The sequence below is a fragment of the Pocillopora damicornis genome, chromosome 4 (genome assembly GCF_964200805.1).
Source record: "Pocillopora damicornis chromosome 4, jaPocDami1.2, whole genome shotgun sequence".
NCBI classification, from domain to species: domain Eukaryota; kingdom Metazoa; phylum Cnidaria; class Anthozoa; order Scleractinia; family Pocilloporidae; genus Pocillopora; species Pocillopora damicornis.
In genome coordinates this window covers 21,471,113-21,482,364 of record NC_142673.1, presented here as the reverse complement: position 1 = coordinate 21,482,364, position 11,252 = coordinate 21,471,113, and the positions used below count along the sequence as shown (strand labels likewise).

The following is an 11,252-nucleotide window of genomic DNA, read 5'->3' as shown; positions in this document are numbered from 1 at the left end:
AATGAAGTATTGGGGGATTTAAGTTCAGCTCTGATATAACTTCTTAAGTAAAGGGCGTGGGACGAAAACAGAACAGACAGAAACCCAAAAGAATTACTGGGAAGAAATTGTACCTCTCCGCTGTCATTACCATCCTGTCTAAGCTGGCGTTTTTCCAAGACAATGAAAATAACCTCGCGAGACAAAGTCATCCTGGAACAATTAATCAAGTGAGATATTGGTTTGAAATCGAAATCATAAGCTATAGATTTTGAAATTGAAAAAATAAGTTGTGTAAATTTTAAGTTAAAAAATGAATATCGATAACTAAGTGAAACAACGATTAACCAAGTCATGTATCAGTTCATTGATGGTTTAATTACAAAATCATTCAGTCTCTTATTACCATTGTAATTTTTCTATGCCTACTCAGTTCACCTAAACCTTTTTTTGTTTCTTAAAAACACGATAATTAGCTAAGCTATTTTTCACGTTCTCAGTCGCTGGGCTGTAGATCAGCCGTGTGGCGATCCAATAAGTGGGGGCACGACTTTCACAAACTCTACCCATCGACTTCCAATTAAATACAGAGACTATTTAATACATCGGCTTCATTTAGCAATGATCTGTCCTCCAGAATGTCACTTGTCGTTTAAATAAAATAACAAAATCAACAACGAAAAGAAAAACAACAACAACAAAAAACACTGAGCAAGTAGTAATGAAAAACCTACGCATATCCCATTATAAAAGGAGCTACTTCAAGATTAGTCTGCGTGATAAACCAACACCTGGAAAGTAATTGGTCATGCTGTCTGCCTCGCAATATTTTGAGTCAGTTTTCCATTCGATAGTAAAAAATTGCCTCAAAACTAAACGAGACCTTCTAATAAAATCTTACTGACGTAGATAAACACAAAAGAGGTTTGCAAAAACTGAAAAAGAACAAATATGGACAAGGATGCAAATATAGACACAAACTGTATATCACGGAGAAACTTAAAAACTTTTCTGGTAATTTTTTTTCTCCGATTATACCAAACGTTTGGAAATTCGCTTGAACTGTTTGGTATCACGAAAATGCTAACACATTGAACAAGTCTAATAGTCTAAATAACCATACAATTCATTTTATAAAACGAACTACTCCACTTCTTATACTACCAAGCTAGGAGTTCAGGAAAATTCCTAGTCAAGCATGAATGTAACTACACCATGTCATGAGACAGTTCTACGTCCAACGAATCTTCGGACGAAGATCGCCAAATTTCAAACTATTAAGCTGTGCGTGTCTGCTTATTAATATACGTCCTTTTTCTTCACTGTTTGAAATTTGGCGCATTTTACCGAGCACCGGAAGTCTGCCTTCAAATCTCACACCTTCGTATTGCAAGAGCCATTTCCTACGTTCGGCTCGTTTACCTGTGGTATAAAGAGAAATAAGAAAAGAGAGGAGACAACGAAACAAATATAGCCACTCGTCTTCCTCAACTCTTCTCTTCGATTTCGTTTTTTGGTGTGGGGCAATCTGTTATGGCCAAGGTTTGATTACCATGCAGACCTGTGACACCAGAAGTGCTTTAAGTTTCCTGTCGCTTCCGATCTTTAGTTTGACGCAGCTTTTATCGACAGATCTACCAGTTGGGTATTGTTTCAATTTCATTGATTTTGTCTTAACTCAGTAAACTCTTAACCAATACCTGGAAGAGAGCACTTAAGTTCTTGTTTGTGAACGTCTTTCTTTTACATATTTGTAGCGAAAACAATAACTCTTAAAATTTACAGAATAAAAATTCTGATGTTAGTTAGGCCTTAGGACTAATTGAAATTTCCTGTTTCGACCCAATCCTCCAAAACAGCAGCAACATCAAACCGCTCCATTTCGTGAAGAATTCTGATCAGCCCATCCACCTGCAAATTTCGTCCAAATTGGGAGAACATAACATCAGCTGGGTTACTTTGTTGGCCTAGAAATTCCATAGTGTCCCTATCCATGCCAAGCTTTTCAGCCACCATACGAAAATCGTCAAAAGTTATATTCCGTTTGACGCTCAGCTTCATGCAAATCTTGCGGTAAACTTCAACTGGCAGCTGCCTCACTTTTATTGCAATTTTTTCCTCCTCAGAGAAAGGCACTCGTTTTGTCTGCGAGAGCCCCAGGCCCTGTGATCCTGATGAAATACCGGATCCGTTTGATGGATAGTTTCTCTGCGCCAGGCCCTGTAATCTTGATGAAATAAAGGATCCGTTTGATAGATAATTTCTCTGTGATTGAAACGGTCCTGGAGATCTACAAGTTTCCTCTGGTTGATTTAAGGCCGATCCTTGCTGATAGCATTGCTGACGTTGCTGGTATGTTGAACCGAAGGAAAGCTGTCCATACTCCGATTTTGTTGAAAGCGGTCGGTTTTCAAATGACGATTGGAAGTTTCCTCCTGTAGCTTAAACATAAACAGTGATAAGTTGGCTAATTATTTCGTTTAGGATCCTCAGAAATGACCGGCAAAGGCAGACGAACATTGTCGTCGATAAACTGAGGATTATCAATTCCTCCCGGGAGACTTATCACGTTTACAAACCATTTTTTCAACCGTGTTGGTCTATGCGCACTGTAGAAGGGAACTCAACTGAGAAATGGTAAAGTACCTTTCTGTAACAAAGGATCATTCACATGCTCTCCCCAAAATTGTACTGCATCACCAGTATCAAAGAGAGGAGAGAGCTAAATCAAAGTGAGGTCTCACAGCGGGTTCTGACTTTCCCCCCCCCCCCCCCCCCACGGACTGTGAGGCAGCTTCGATACGACAATATACACTAGGAAGACGTGGCCCTCATTTGGATTTAAAGGGTATGCGCCACAGATGTAAAAAAAAATTTAAAAGAAAGAAAGGACAAATATGGCAATAGTTATGAACGACGAAAATTGACTTCAAACGATAAGCTAAAATAGGGCTAAATGAGAAACGCGTATGAGTCACAATCGAGAATTTCTTTCCCGGTCATTGAATGTTTCATGACACAGAAAGGCAGATAGCACTTGGCTGGACAGTATGTGTTGTACCTGACATGGATTTTTGTTCAAGACTGACATAGTGATACTCAAAAACATGTCCCAGCACCAGCGTCTCAGTGTCTTGGCTGGATGTGTAACTTGGAGTGACTAAAATATCTTCATGATCTGTCACACTGCTAATCACGCGAATAGAAATTCCATATGTGTTTGCGGCGGCCACAAGCACCACGTGGTTTCCCCAAGTGCCGTCTTTTGCCATGTCGTCTAAAAATTCTTGCCATGTTTTGCCCCATATGAACGAAGAAAGATCACCAACTTTGGGCTAAAAAAGACAAAATTATAGAAAATTCATATTTTCAAAACGTAAAATTAAGTTTGAGTTTTCTTTTCTTTTGTTTGTTTTTGTCTCTGCAGCCACGTCTTTAACACTTTTGACGAAGGGGAGCAAGGGGGAGAGGGGGGGGGGGCGGTAAAGGAGAGAGATGCTTTTTTGTTTAAAGGGGGGAACTGGGGTTATTGTTTACACACACTACCAGCTGAAAATGTTTTTTTTAAAGGCGCTATTCAAACAAACATCAATTTGCAAAATGAATGAAATGCAGTTTTGTCCGCCGAAGAGTCATTTTGAGCCATTTTGATCAGTATTTTTTCATCTCACAAATCATTATGAGGTAGTTTTCCTCACCAGAACACGATGATTTTCAAGATAGTCGACAATCTCTTTCCTCAAATCACCATGAGAGATTTTGCGTCCCAGTTTAATTTCCAATTGCCTGGACAGGGCATGAAACATGCAGTTTCCTCCTCCACAGTTGCCTCGAACTATAAAACCCTTTACGTCAGCATTCTTCTCCAGATTTGAAAATATGTACTTCTCCCTGTCCTTTTCTAAGTGCATTTGCTCTAGATCACTGAGTTGCTTTGCTAAAACAAAATAAAATAAAATAAAAATAGACTATAATTCCTTTATTTTAGCTCTCTTTCCTTAGGAGAGATTAGATACCAAATTTTAGCTAACTGACCACAATATCCCTTCTATGATTTTGTCAATATGAGGTGTGGTTATTTTAGCCATACTGAAATAGGATTCACTGCAATATCATTTTATGAAATAGGACTTACTACATCATCAATTTATCGACGAAGACCAACGCAACATCACACGTTTTTAGACCCGGAGGAAAGCTTTATACACAGCACTATACAAAGGGTTGCCAGATAAGGTGAAACAAATGCAAACACTTCACTAGTACCACAAATAAATGGGAAAATTGAAAAGATATGCAGGGAACAATTTACCTTACTGACAAAGTAAAGGGTCTCGACAAGGTACATGAGCACCAGACAATTTCATAGATCTAGGGAGGTATATGTTTCATTAGCATAATCCACAATTGAAATTTAATGTACGGTTAAATGCTGCTGGAACACTTAAACTTTTAACATTTGTCAATATATGTGGATTCACTTTCAACCATATCTTACACTGGTCACTAAAATTATTTCATCCAAAACTTTCTACTGCTCAAAAGTTCTTCCCTTTTTCATAATCACTTGTGTCCCTGCTTAAAATATGGACAGGCCAGGAAGAGAGGTGTTTGTTGAAAAGAAAAAAAGACCAACCTAAATAAAATTCTTCCTAACTATTTCTAGTTAAACATACTCTACTCAAACCAAGCATCTCTGATTTGAATATGCTGTTCCAGACTTATTTCTGATAACCTTACCCCTCAATGTGACAGATACCTACATCACTAGAACCTGGGTGTGCTCTCCTTCCCTGGAATAAGCCACTAGGCTTTCTGCTTCCACAAAATTGAAAAACAAATAAACTGCGCTTTTATTGATATGCTAGCCTTTGAAGAAGTCAGAACCCTCACTGAAATAAAATAGTAGGAGTGGCTGCCACACAGAAGTCCTAGCTACAGGACTCAAGGCATTAAATGTTATATATATATATATATATCTCAAAAGTAAAAATATTAACCTGTAGACTGTTGAACTGCAGCATTTCCATGCTCTTTTTTCTGAAAAACTAGCAAAGCAAAAACAAACAAGTACATCATTAGGGCCCTTTTCAACCATAATATTTGACCTAGCAAACAAAGGTAAGGAAAAGGCTTTTGTGTCTTTTTTGACCCAAAGATGGGAAATCTGGTTTCTTCTTTTTTCCATATAGGAAGTTTTTACCATTATATTAAGCTTTTCAATACTATGAGAGGTATGGAGTTACTGATGCATCATAGAAATTTTTTTGTCACTGCTCTTGATCTTATTGCATACCTCTTGAAAATTAGGTGAAAGGGATGTAAAAGGTCATGTTACAAAATTTTGACAGAAGACTTTCATCCAATAGGGATCCAGTCAAACCATATTCTGACAACAACTTGATTGAACCAGTGACTGAGATCAAATTTTCATGGCCCAGTGGAAGTTGTATTAGCAGGTGCATTTGTCATTTGTGAAGGCCAACCTTGTTTTAGAAGTGTTAAGTTCATTAAAGGGGAAAACTTGTGATAAAACAACAGGCTGTGAACCAAAATTTAGAGTCTTCCTGGCTTTACCTCATTTGTAATTGACCACTCCCAGTGGCAACAGTGAATCTTGGGAGGGGCTAAACTGTATGTACACTCACCTATTTCAGCCTCTTTTGTAACAAGCTCCACCACATCATAGCGATCAATTTTCTTGATGCCTTCCAGCAAATCACCCACACTTAGATTTGGCTTCCATCGAGCAAGCCACGCAAACATCATCTTAGTAGGGCTCTTTGCTTCAGCTTTAGAACTGTCAAATGCTTTATAAGTCTCGGGGGGAATTTTCAATCTGTATGCCAAATTGCGCCAGTTCTTGATTGCTCGGATATCTTTGTTAAGACGGTCTCCTATTTCTGTTAAGAGCGGTGACTCATCTACGACCACATCTCTAACAAACATACTCCCTGTAATGGTTACAAATTAAAACAAAAAATATAATAATTTAAGTTTGAACACCAGTATCCCTTTGAATTTTGATACAGTAAGAAAATGGGGAAAAGTCTGCCTTTCTAAAAAGGAGTGTATGGAACACTTGGATGACAACTTGCTGCTGAGCTAGCCTAAAGCTCAAATGTGACAAGCCTCCCACATGCTGCTAAGATCAGAAAGGTTGAAAGCTTTGTGTGAGAAAACAAAGTAGGAAAGATGGTCAATTTTGAACTTAAGGGTCCATTAAAGAAAGACATTGGCATTTATTTTTTTACAGTCTCAAGTATTCCACATTCTATTTGAAAAAAAAAAAAAGAAAAAGAAAAAAAAAAGAAACTTAAGCCATGATCACATGGTTCTAGGCTGCTTTTCAAATAGCAGAAATGTTTTCATAATTTTTCATAACAGAATCTAGGCACTCCTGAACATACTATGTACAGTGTGCACATTATTCTACTTTTTGACCAGACAAGTAACCTAACCTATGAAAGACAAACCTTCAATGCTTTTATTTTCAAACTCTTTTTTCAATAAATTCACCAGATCTTTTCTCCCCATGCCTTCAAAATGGTCGTGCAGCTTCAACATAGTCAAATCACGGAGCTTCTCTGTTGAGGCAATGTACCGAAACAGCGCTGCTGAAGGACCTGAACCACGTAATCCAAATTTCTCTGCCACTTGTTTTGTGATACCAAACTCTGATGCCAAAGATCTCCAGTTTCCAATGGTTCTTGAGTTTATATCAAGTTTTGGTGACAATAACTTAATGAACTTTGTTTCACCAGAGATGAGATGACCCACCTTCATATTATCTTCGAAAAGCCCTGACATGAAACAAAAATCAAGCAAATAAATGTTATAATTACACTTGTACAACGAAAGAAAAAAGAGGATCCACAGCTGAAGGTGGTACCTGAGGCTAATTTGGTGAATTTTCAACAATTTTGGAATTAAAATATCTCATGACAGATTTGGTGCACAGACTTGAAATTTTCACATATAATCTATGATTCAGAGCCAATTTGATATTACACAAAATGGTTTTGCCCATGCACAAAGATAATGGTAATGAAGATTTTCAGTGCAGTCTGCCAAATAATATTTTATTTTGACAATTTTATCCTCAAAAAAAGAAAACAAAAAATTGCTGTTAAGATGCAATACCTTTTCATTTGGTCAATTTATAGTGGACTGTGTTGGACTGCACTATAAATTTTCCTCATACATGTAGTATGTAGTTTTGGTTTGCCAAGTTTTAGATTAAAAAAATAAATATTCTGTGAAATAATGATGTTGCAGTGGCATGGCACAGTGTAGCTTCACTCATTAATTTGTGAAAAGTAGCAATATTTTTGGCAGAATTCGTCAGAGAATCCATGTTTACTTTGCCTTCTTCAATCGTTATCTTGTGTAAGCCAGTGATAAATGGCTGCAGCAGTAAACGCAAAAAAGCGCAGTGTTGCCACATTTCTCTTGCAATGGATTTTTCCCCTCAAACCAATTAGAATATGAGACTATAAACATTTGCACCATCTGTAACAATGAAATTTATCCAGCGATGTTGAGACTATCTTGGCACCCATGCTATGCATTGGAGTGAGATGGAAAAGCAACACAAAAGGAGAGATCGCAGTGAATGTTCTAGGCTCTCTCTTAATTAAAGAAATTGTCATTATTCAGCTGGGAAGGGAAAAGAAGAAAAGTGCATCATCAGGTACCACAAAAATACAAGGTGGTGTCGGCAGTTAAAAGTGTCAACTTCAATCTGTTAAATGTAGTAAAATAAATTAAAAATAGTGCATGGTTATTTGCTTGCTTATTATAGCGGTGTGTCCTGAAAATTAGAAATATCATCACAAATTTTTAGAATAAGAGGCTTATGAAACACAGTTGTGTTTCCATTGCTTGGAAAACATTATTGGCCAGGTACTGTAGAACTCTTTCTCAATTTCCTTTCATGGTAAGAAAGTAATTCATATTTCATTCCCGAATGGTAACTTACAAAATGGATGTGTCAGAATTGTCATCTACAGGAAATACTGCATGAGCTGCAAACCATAGGGCCAAGATTGTATCTCTATTTTGCCATGAGATTTGAGTAAAAATTTTGCAATTAGGCTATTTTCAACAATAATCTTTAATATTTTAGAAAATGAAAGCATTCCAAAAAGGTTGAGTTAACCTCTGGTACTGCTTTAAGCTTGATATGTTATTGAAACAAACAATACCTTAAAAAACAAACAAACAGAAAATAAATGAACAAATAAAACAAAACGGCAACAAACAAATAGGAAGATTGAGATAAAAATTGAGAAAAACATTTGAAATTAAACATTAAATGTCAGCTTAATAGTGGTAACCAGAGAATTAAAACAAAAGAAATTATTTATAAGCTCATAGTCAATTAGGCAACAGAATCTAGCTAAGGAAATAAACAAATTGTGTTTCAATTGCAGTAACATTCTTTGGTAGTTTGAAACCATCTTTGAACCAGGTTACAATGTCGAAGTAACTGGAGAGTGGGAAATCACTGAATACACAATGTAGCATCCTGAACTGAAAAATTGTCCTTAAAGTGTAACAATTACATTTCCTGCTCTGAATCATTTCCTTTCTCTGACCATTCCCCACCCTAAGCAATTTCCTTAATAGATAGAACCTGTGATAAGTATTTTATCATTTATTACTACAAATGCTGTACCTGTGTTCAAGCTTTCAATCAAATCATTGCGATGAATTTTCTGGAGTTTCTGCTTGAGTTCCTTGACTTCTAATTCAGGACGCCAGACTTGAGTGAGATAGACAAATAAATCCTCTGTGGGACTGTGCTCGGAGTACATTTCAAACTCCCTGGTTTCATCTGAAGGAACACCCAAAACATGGGCCAGATGTTTCCAGCACCTTATTACTCTCATCTCATGATCCAAATATTTAGAGAGCTTCTCCAAAAGTTCAGAATTTTCTTTTATCACTTCCAACATTTTCAACTGCTCATGACCTGGAAAGAAAGATATTTATCTAAAATTTAGTTTCCTCTCATTCTTTTCCTTCTATGAAAACTTTTAAGGCTTTTGAATCAATTACAATTATGGCAAGTGAGCCCAAAGTCCTTTTCCTTTCACAAATAGAATGGAAAATGTATTCATTGAAAAAGGTTCCAATCTTGGACAAAACTATTTTAAGGAAAAGCAAAGAATTTAACTAAGTAGCAGACCTTGGTAAACCATTTGATTAATTCTCTCATGCAAGGTTTTGCAGTTTTTTAAAGTAAATTTACTTAACTAATTTAAGCATATCTAAATTTCATTATTTTGAGAGGCCCAATAGACCATCAAGCCTTACTCTGAATCAATTAAGTTCAACAGGAGGGTAAAATTATTATCATGTGATTACAAAAACAAACAACCAGGTCAGTATAAAAATAATCAATTGAAGAATTGACTCTTGAAAGATCCCTGCCAAACCTACTCTACAGCACTACACACAAGGTCACCATGTCAGGAGAAACAAATGTAAACACTTCACAAGTACTACATATAAATGGGATGATTAAAAAAAAAAACTTTCAACAGCAGTTGTCTAGAGATGCATGGAACAATTTAACTTAGTGACAGAGTAAAGGGCCTCAACCTGGTACACGAGTTTAGACATAGATTGTAAGACAATCATATACTCTTAAGAAGGAAGATATTATATTAGCATTATCCGCACTACTCGAAAATGAACAAGTTGTGCTTTTGATGATATGCAAGCCTCTGTAGCAGCTAGAACCATTGTTACACCAAAATTTAGGCAACCAAGCCACAAAACAAGGTTGGAGTAGCAAGGCAGGTGTAGTAGAAAGGGAAAGTGATCTTTCTCTTCTCATTCTGTTTTTTCCTGTCTGCCACTAGTTTTACTGTCTCTGCCAGCCAGAGGTCCCACCTACTCAACTCAAGGCATTAAATGTTATAATCATCTCAAATGTAGAAAGATTAACCTGTAGACTGTTGAGCTGCAGCATTTCCTTCCTCTTTTTTCTCAAAAACTAGCAAAGCAAAAGTAAACAAGTACATTAAAACCACTCAGCAAAAAATAAGAAAAAATATCCTTAAGGGCTGATAAGGACTCAAAATAAACATTGCTAAGTATGGTTGAGAGCTACAATTGGTTTTAGTTTTACACTTGATTGGTAAAGGAATGTGGTATAAAAATTCTGAAACACTCATCAAGATTGGTGGAGATAAACAATTATTACTTTTGAACTGAAATTCATTATTGCTCCATTTTTAACAGCTCCAGGGAGTTGCCATACAGTTAAAATGAAAGTTCTTTGTTTAAAGAAAACTCTGCTTGACTTAATGACTAGAGAATGGGTGTGGGTCTTGGAAAGTCATCTTCACTGAATTTCTTTTTCTTTTTCTCTTACCCTTCTTTTCCTTTCCATCTTCCCCCAATCCTTTCGGGTTTGCACCAGGAACTATCTGCGCAGTTTCAGGAGTTCTAGATTCTATCTTTGACTGAGGCGTTGGAGGTACAGATGAAGTACGAGAATAATCATTCTGTTCCTCAGGAGTTTTCCGTAGAGCTGGAGTTTTCCTGATGCTTTCACCTGCTTTATTCTCACAATTTGTATTTGTACTAGGGTTAGTATCAGGTTTGTTTTGACAAGAAGTAAAGGACCCAGTACCTTGACCTAGAGAGTTTGGTGTATAAGACTCTCTCAATTCAAGGTCATGAATACTATGATCTGAACCATCAGCAACATCACATGTCCCATTAGCTTGGTTTAAACCACTTTGTTGTTCATGGCCATCATCAAATGTACTTCCTGGATCCCTTCCATCATCACCTGATATAGTATCTTGAGTTGAAGAATGATTTTTGTGCAGATTTCTATGCTGAGCTTCTAAAGCAGCATTCAACATTCTTTGGCATTGATCACTTGAAGGCGTACCGTTGCTAGTGCCACTGCACTTTCTGACATTTAACTTTGGTTGAATCACATCTGTTAAGTTTTTCATTTCTTCCCACCTCTTCAATTTTGATTCCTGAAAATCCCTTAATCCTCCATCATCTATCTCTTCAGTACCATCATTTTCATCTCTGGAGTAAAAGGTGCTTGCACCTTCCTTTTCCATTACTGGCTTCTTTTTTGTCCTTCCTCTGTTGTGGGAATTTCCCATTGGGTCATGCACACTCATGGGTGATGAGGCCATCTATTCAAGTTCTCTACTTATTCAGCAAGTTTCCAAGCATTCAGCTAAAAAGAAAAGCCCAGAGGTGATATTTTTAACACTGGTAAATAAGCTGAT

General features: G+C 36.9%; 1 protein-coding gene across 6 annotated transcripts in view; it reads right to left on the bottom strand.

The window, feature by feature from the left end:
• Positions 1-338: 338 nt before the first annotated feature.
• The window catches only part of LOC113671671 (uncharacterized), an 11,576-nt gene continuing 662 nt past the window's right edge, over positions 339-11,252 (bottom strand). For 2 of the 6 annotated variants that reach the window (XM_089202498.1, XM_089202499.1), the window contains exons 2-10: positions 10,367-11,200; positions 9,938-9,985; positions 8,660-8,956; positions 6,456-6,782; positions 5,628-5,933; positions 4,980-5,027; positions 3,678-3,916; positions 3,041-3,314; positions 339-2,414 (exon numbers count right to left, since the gene is read on the bottom strand). In XM_089202498.1, coding sequence (XP_089058624.1) covers positions 1,798-2,414; positions 3,041-3,314; positions 3,678-3,916; positions 4,980-5,027; positions 5,628-5,933; positions 6,456-6,782; positions 8,660-8,956; positions 9,938-9,985; positions 10,367-11,156 — 2,946 coding nt within the window. In that variant the 5' untranslated portion in view covers positions 11,157-11,200 and the 3' untranslated portion in view covers positions 339-1,797. Of the gene's footprint in view, positions 2,421-3,040; positions 3,315-3,677; positions 3,917-4,979; positions 5,028-5,627; positions 5,934-6,455; positions 6,783-8,659; positions 8,957-9,937; positions 9,986-10,366; positions 11,201-11,252 lie in introns of all 6 variants that reach the window. The other 4 variants (XM_089202497.1, XM_089202496.1, XM_089202501.1 and 1 more) reach the window with 2 other exon arrangements.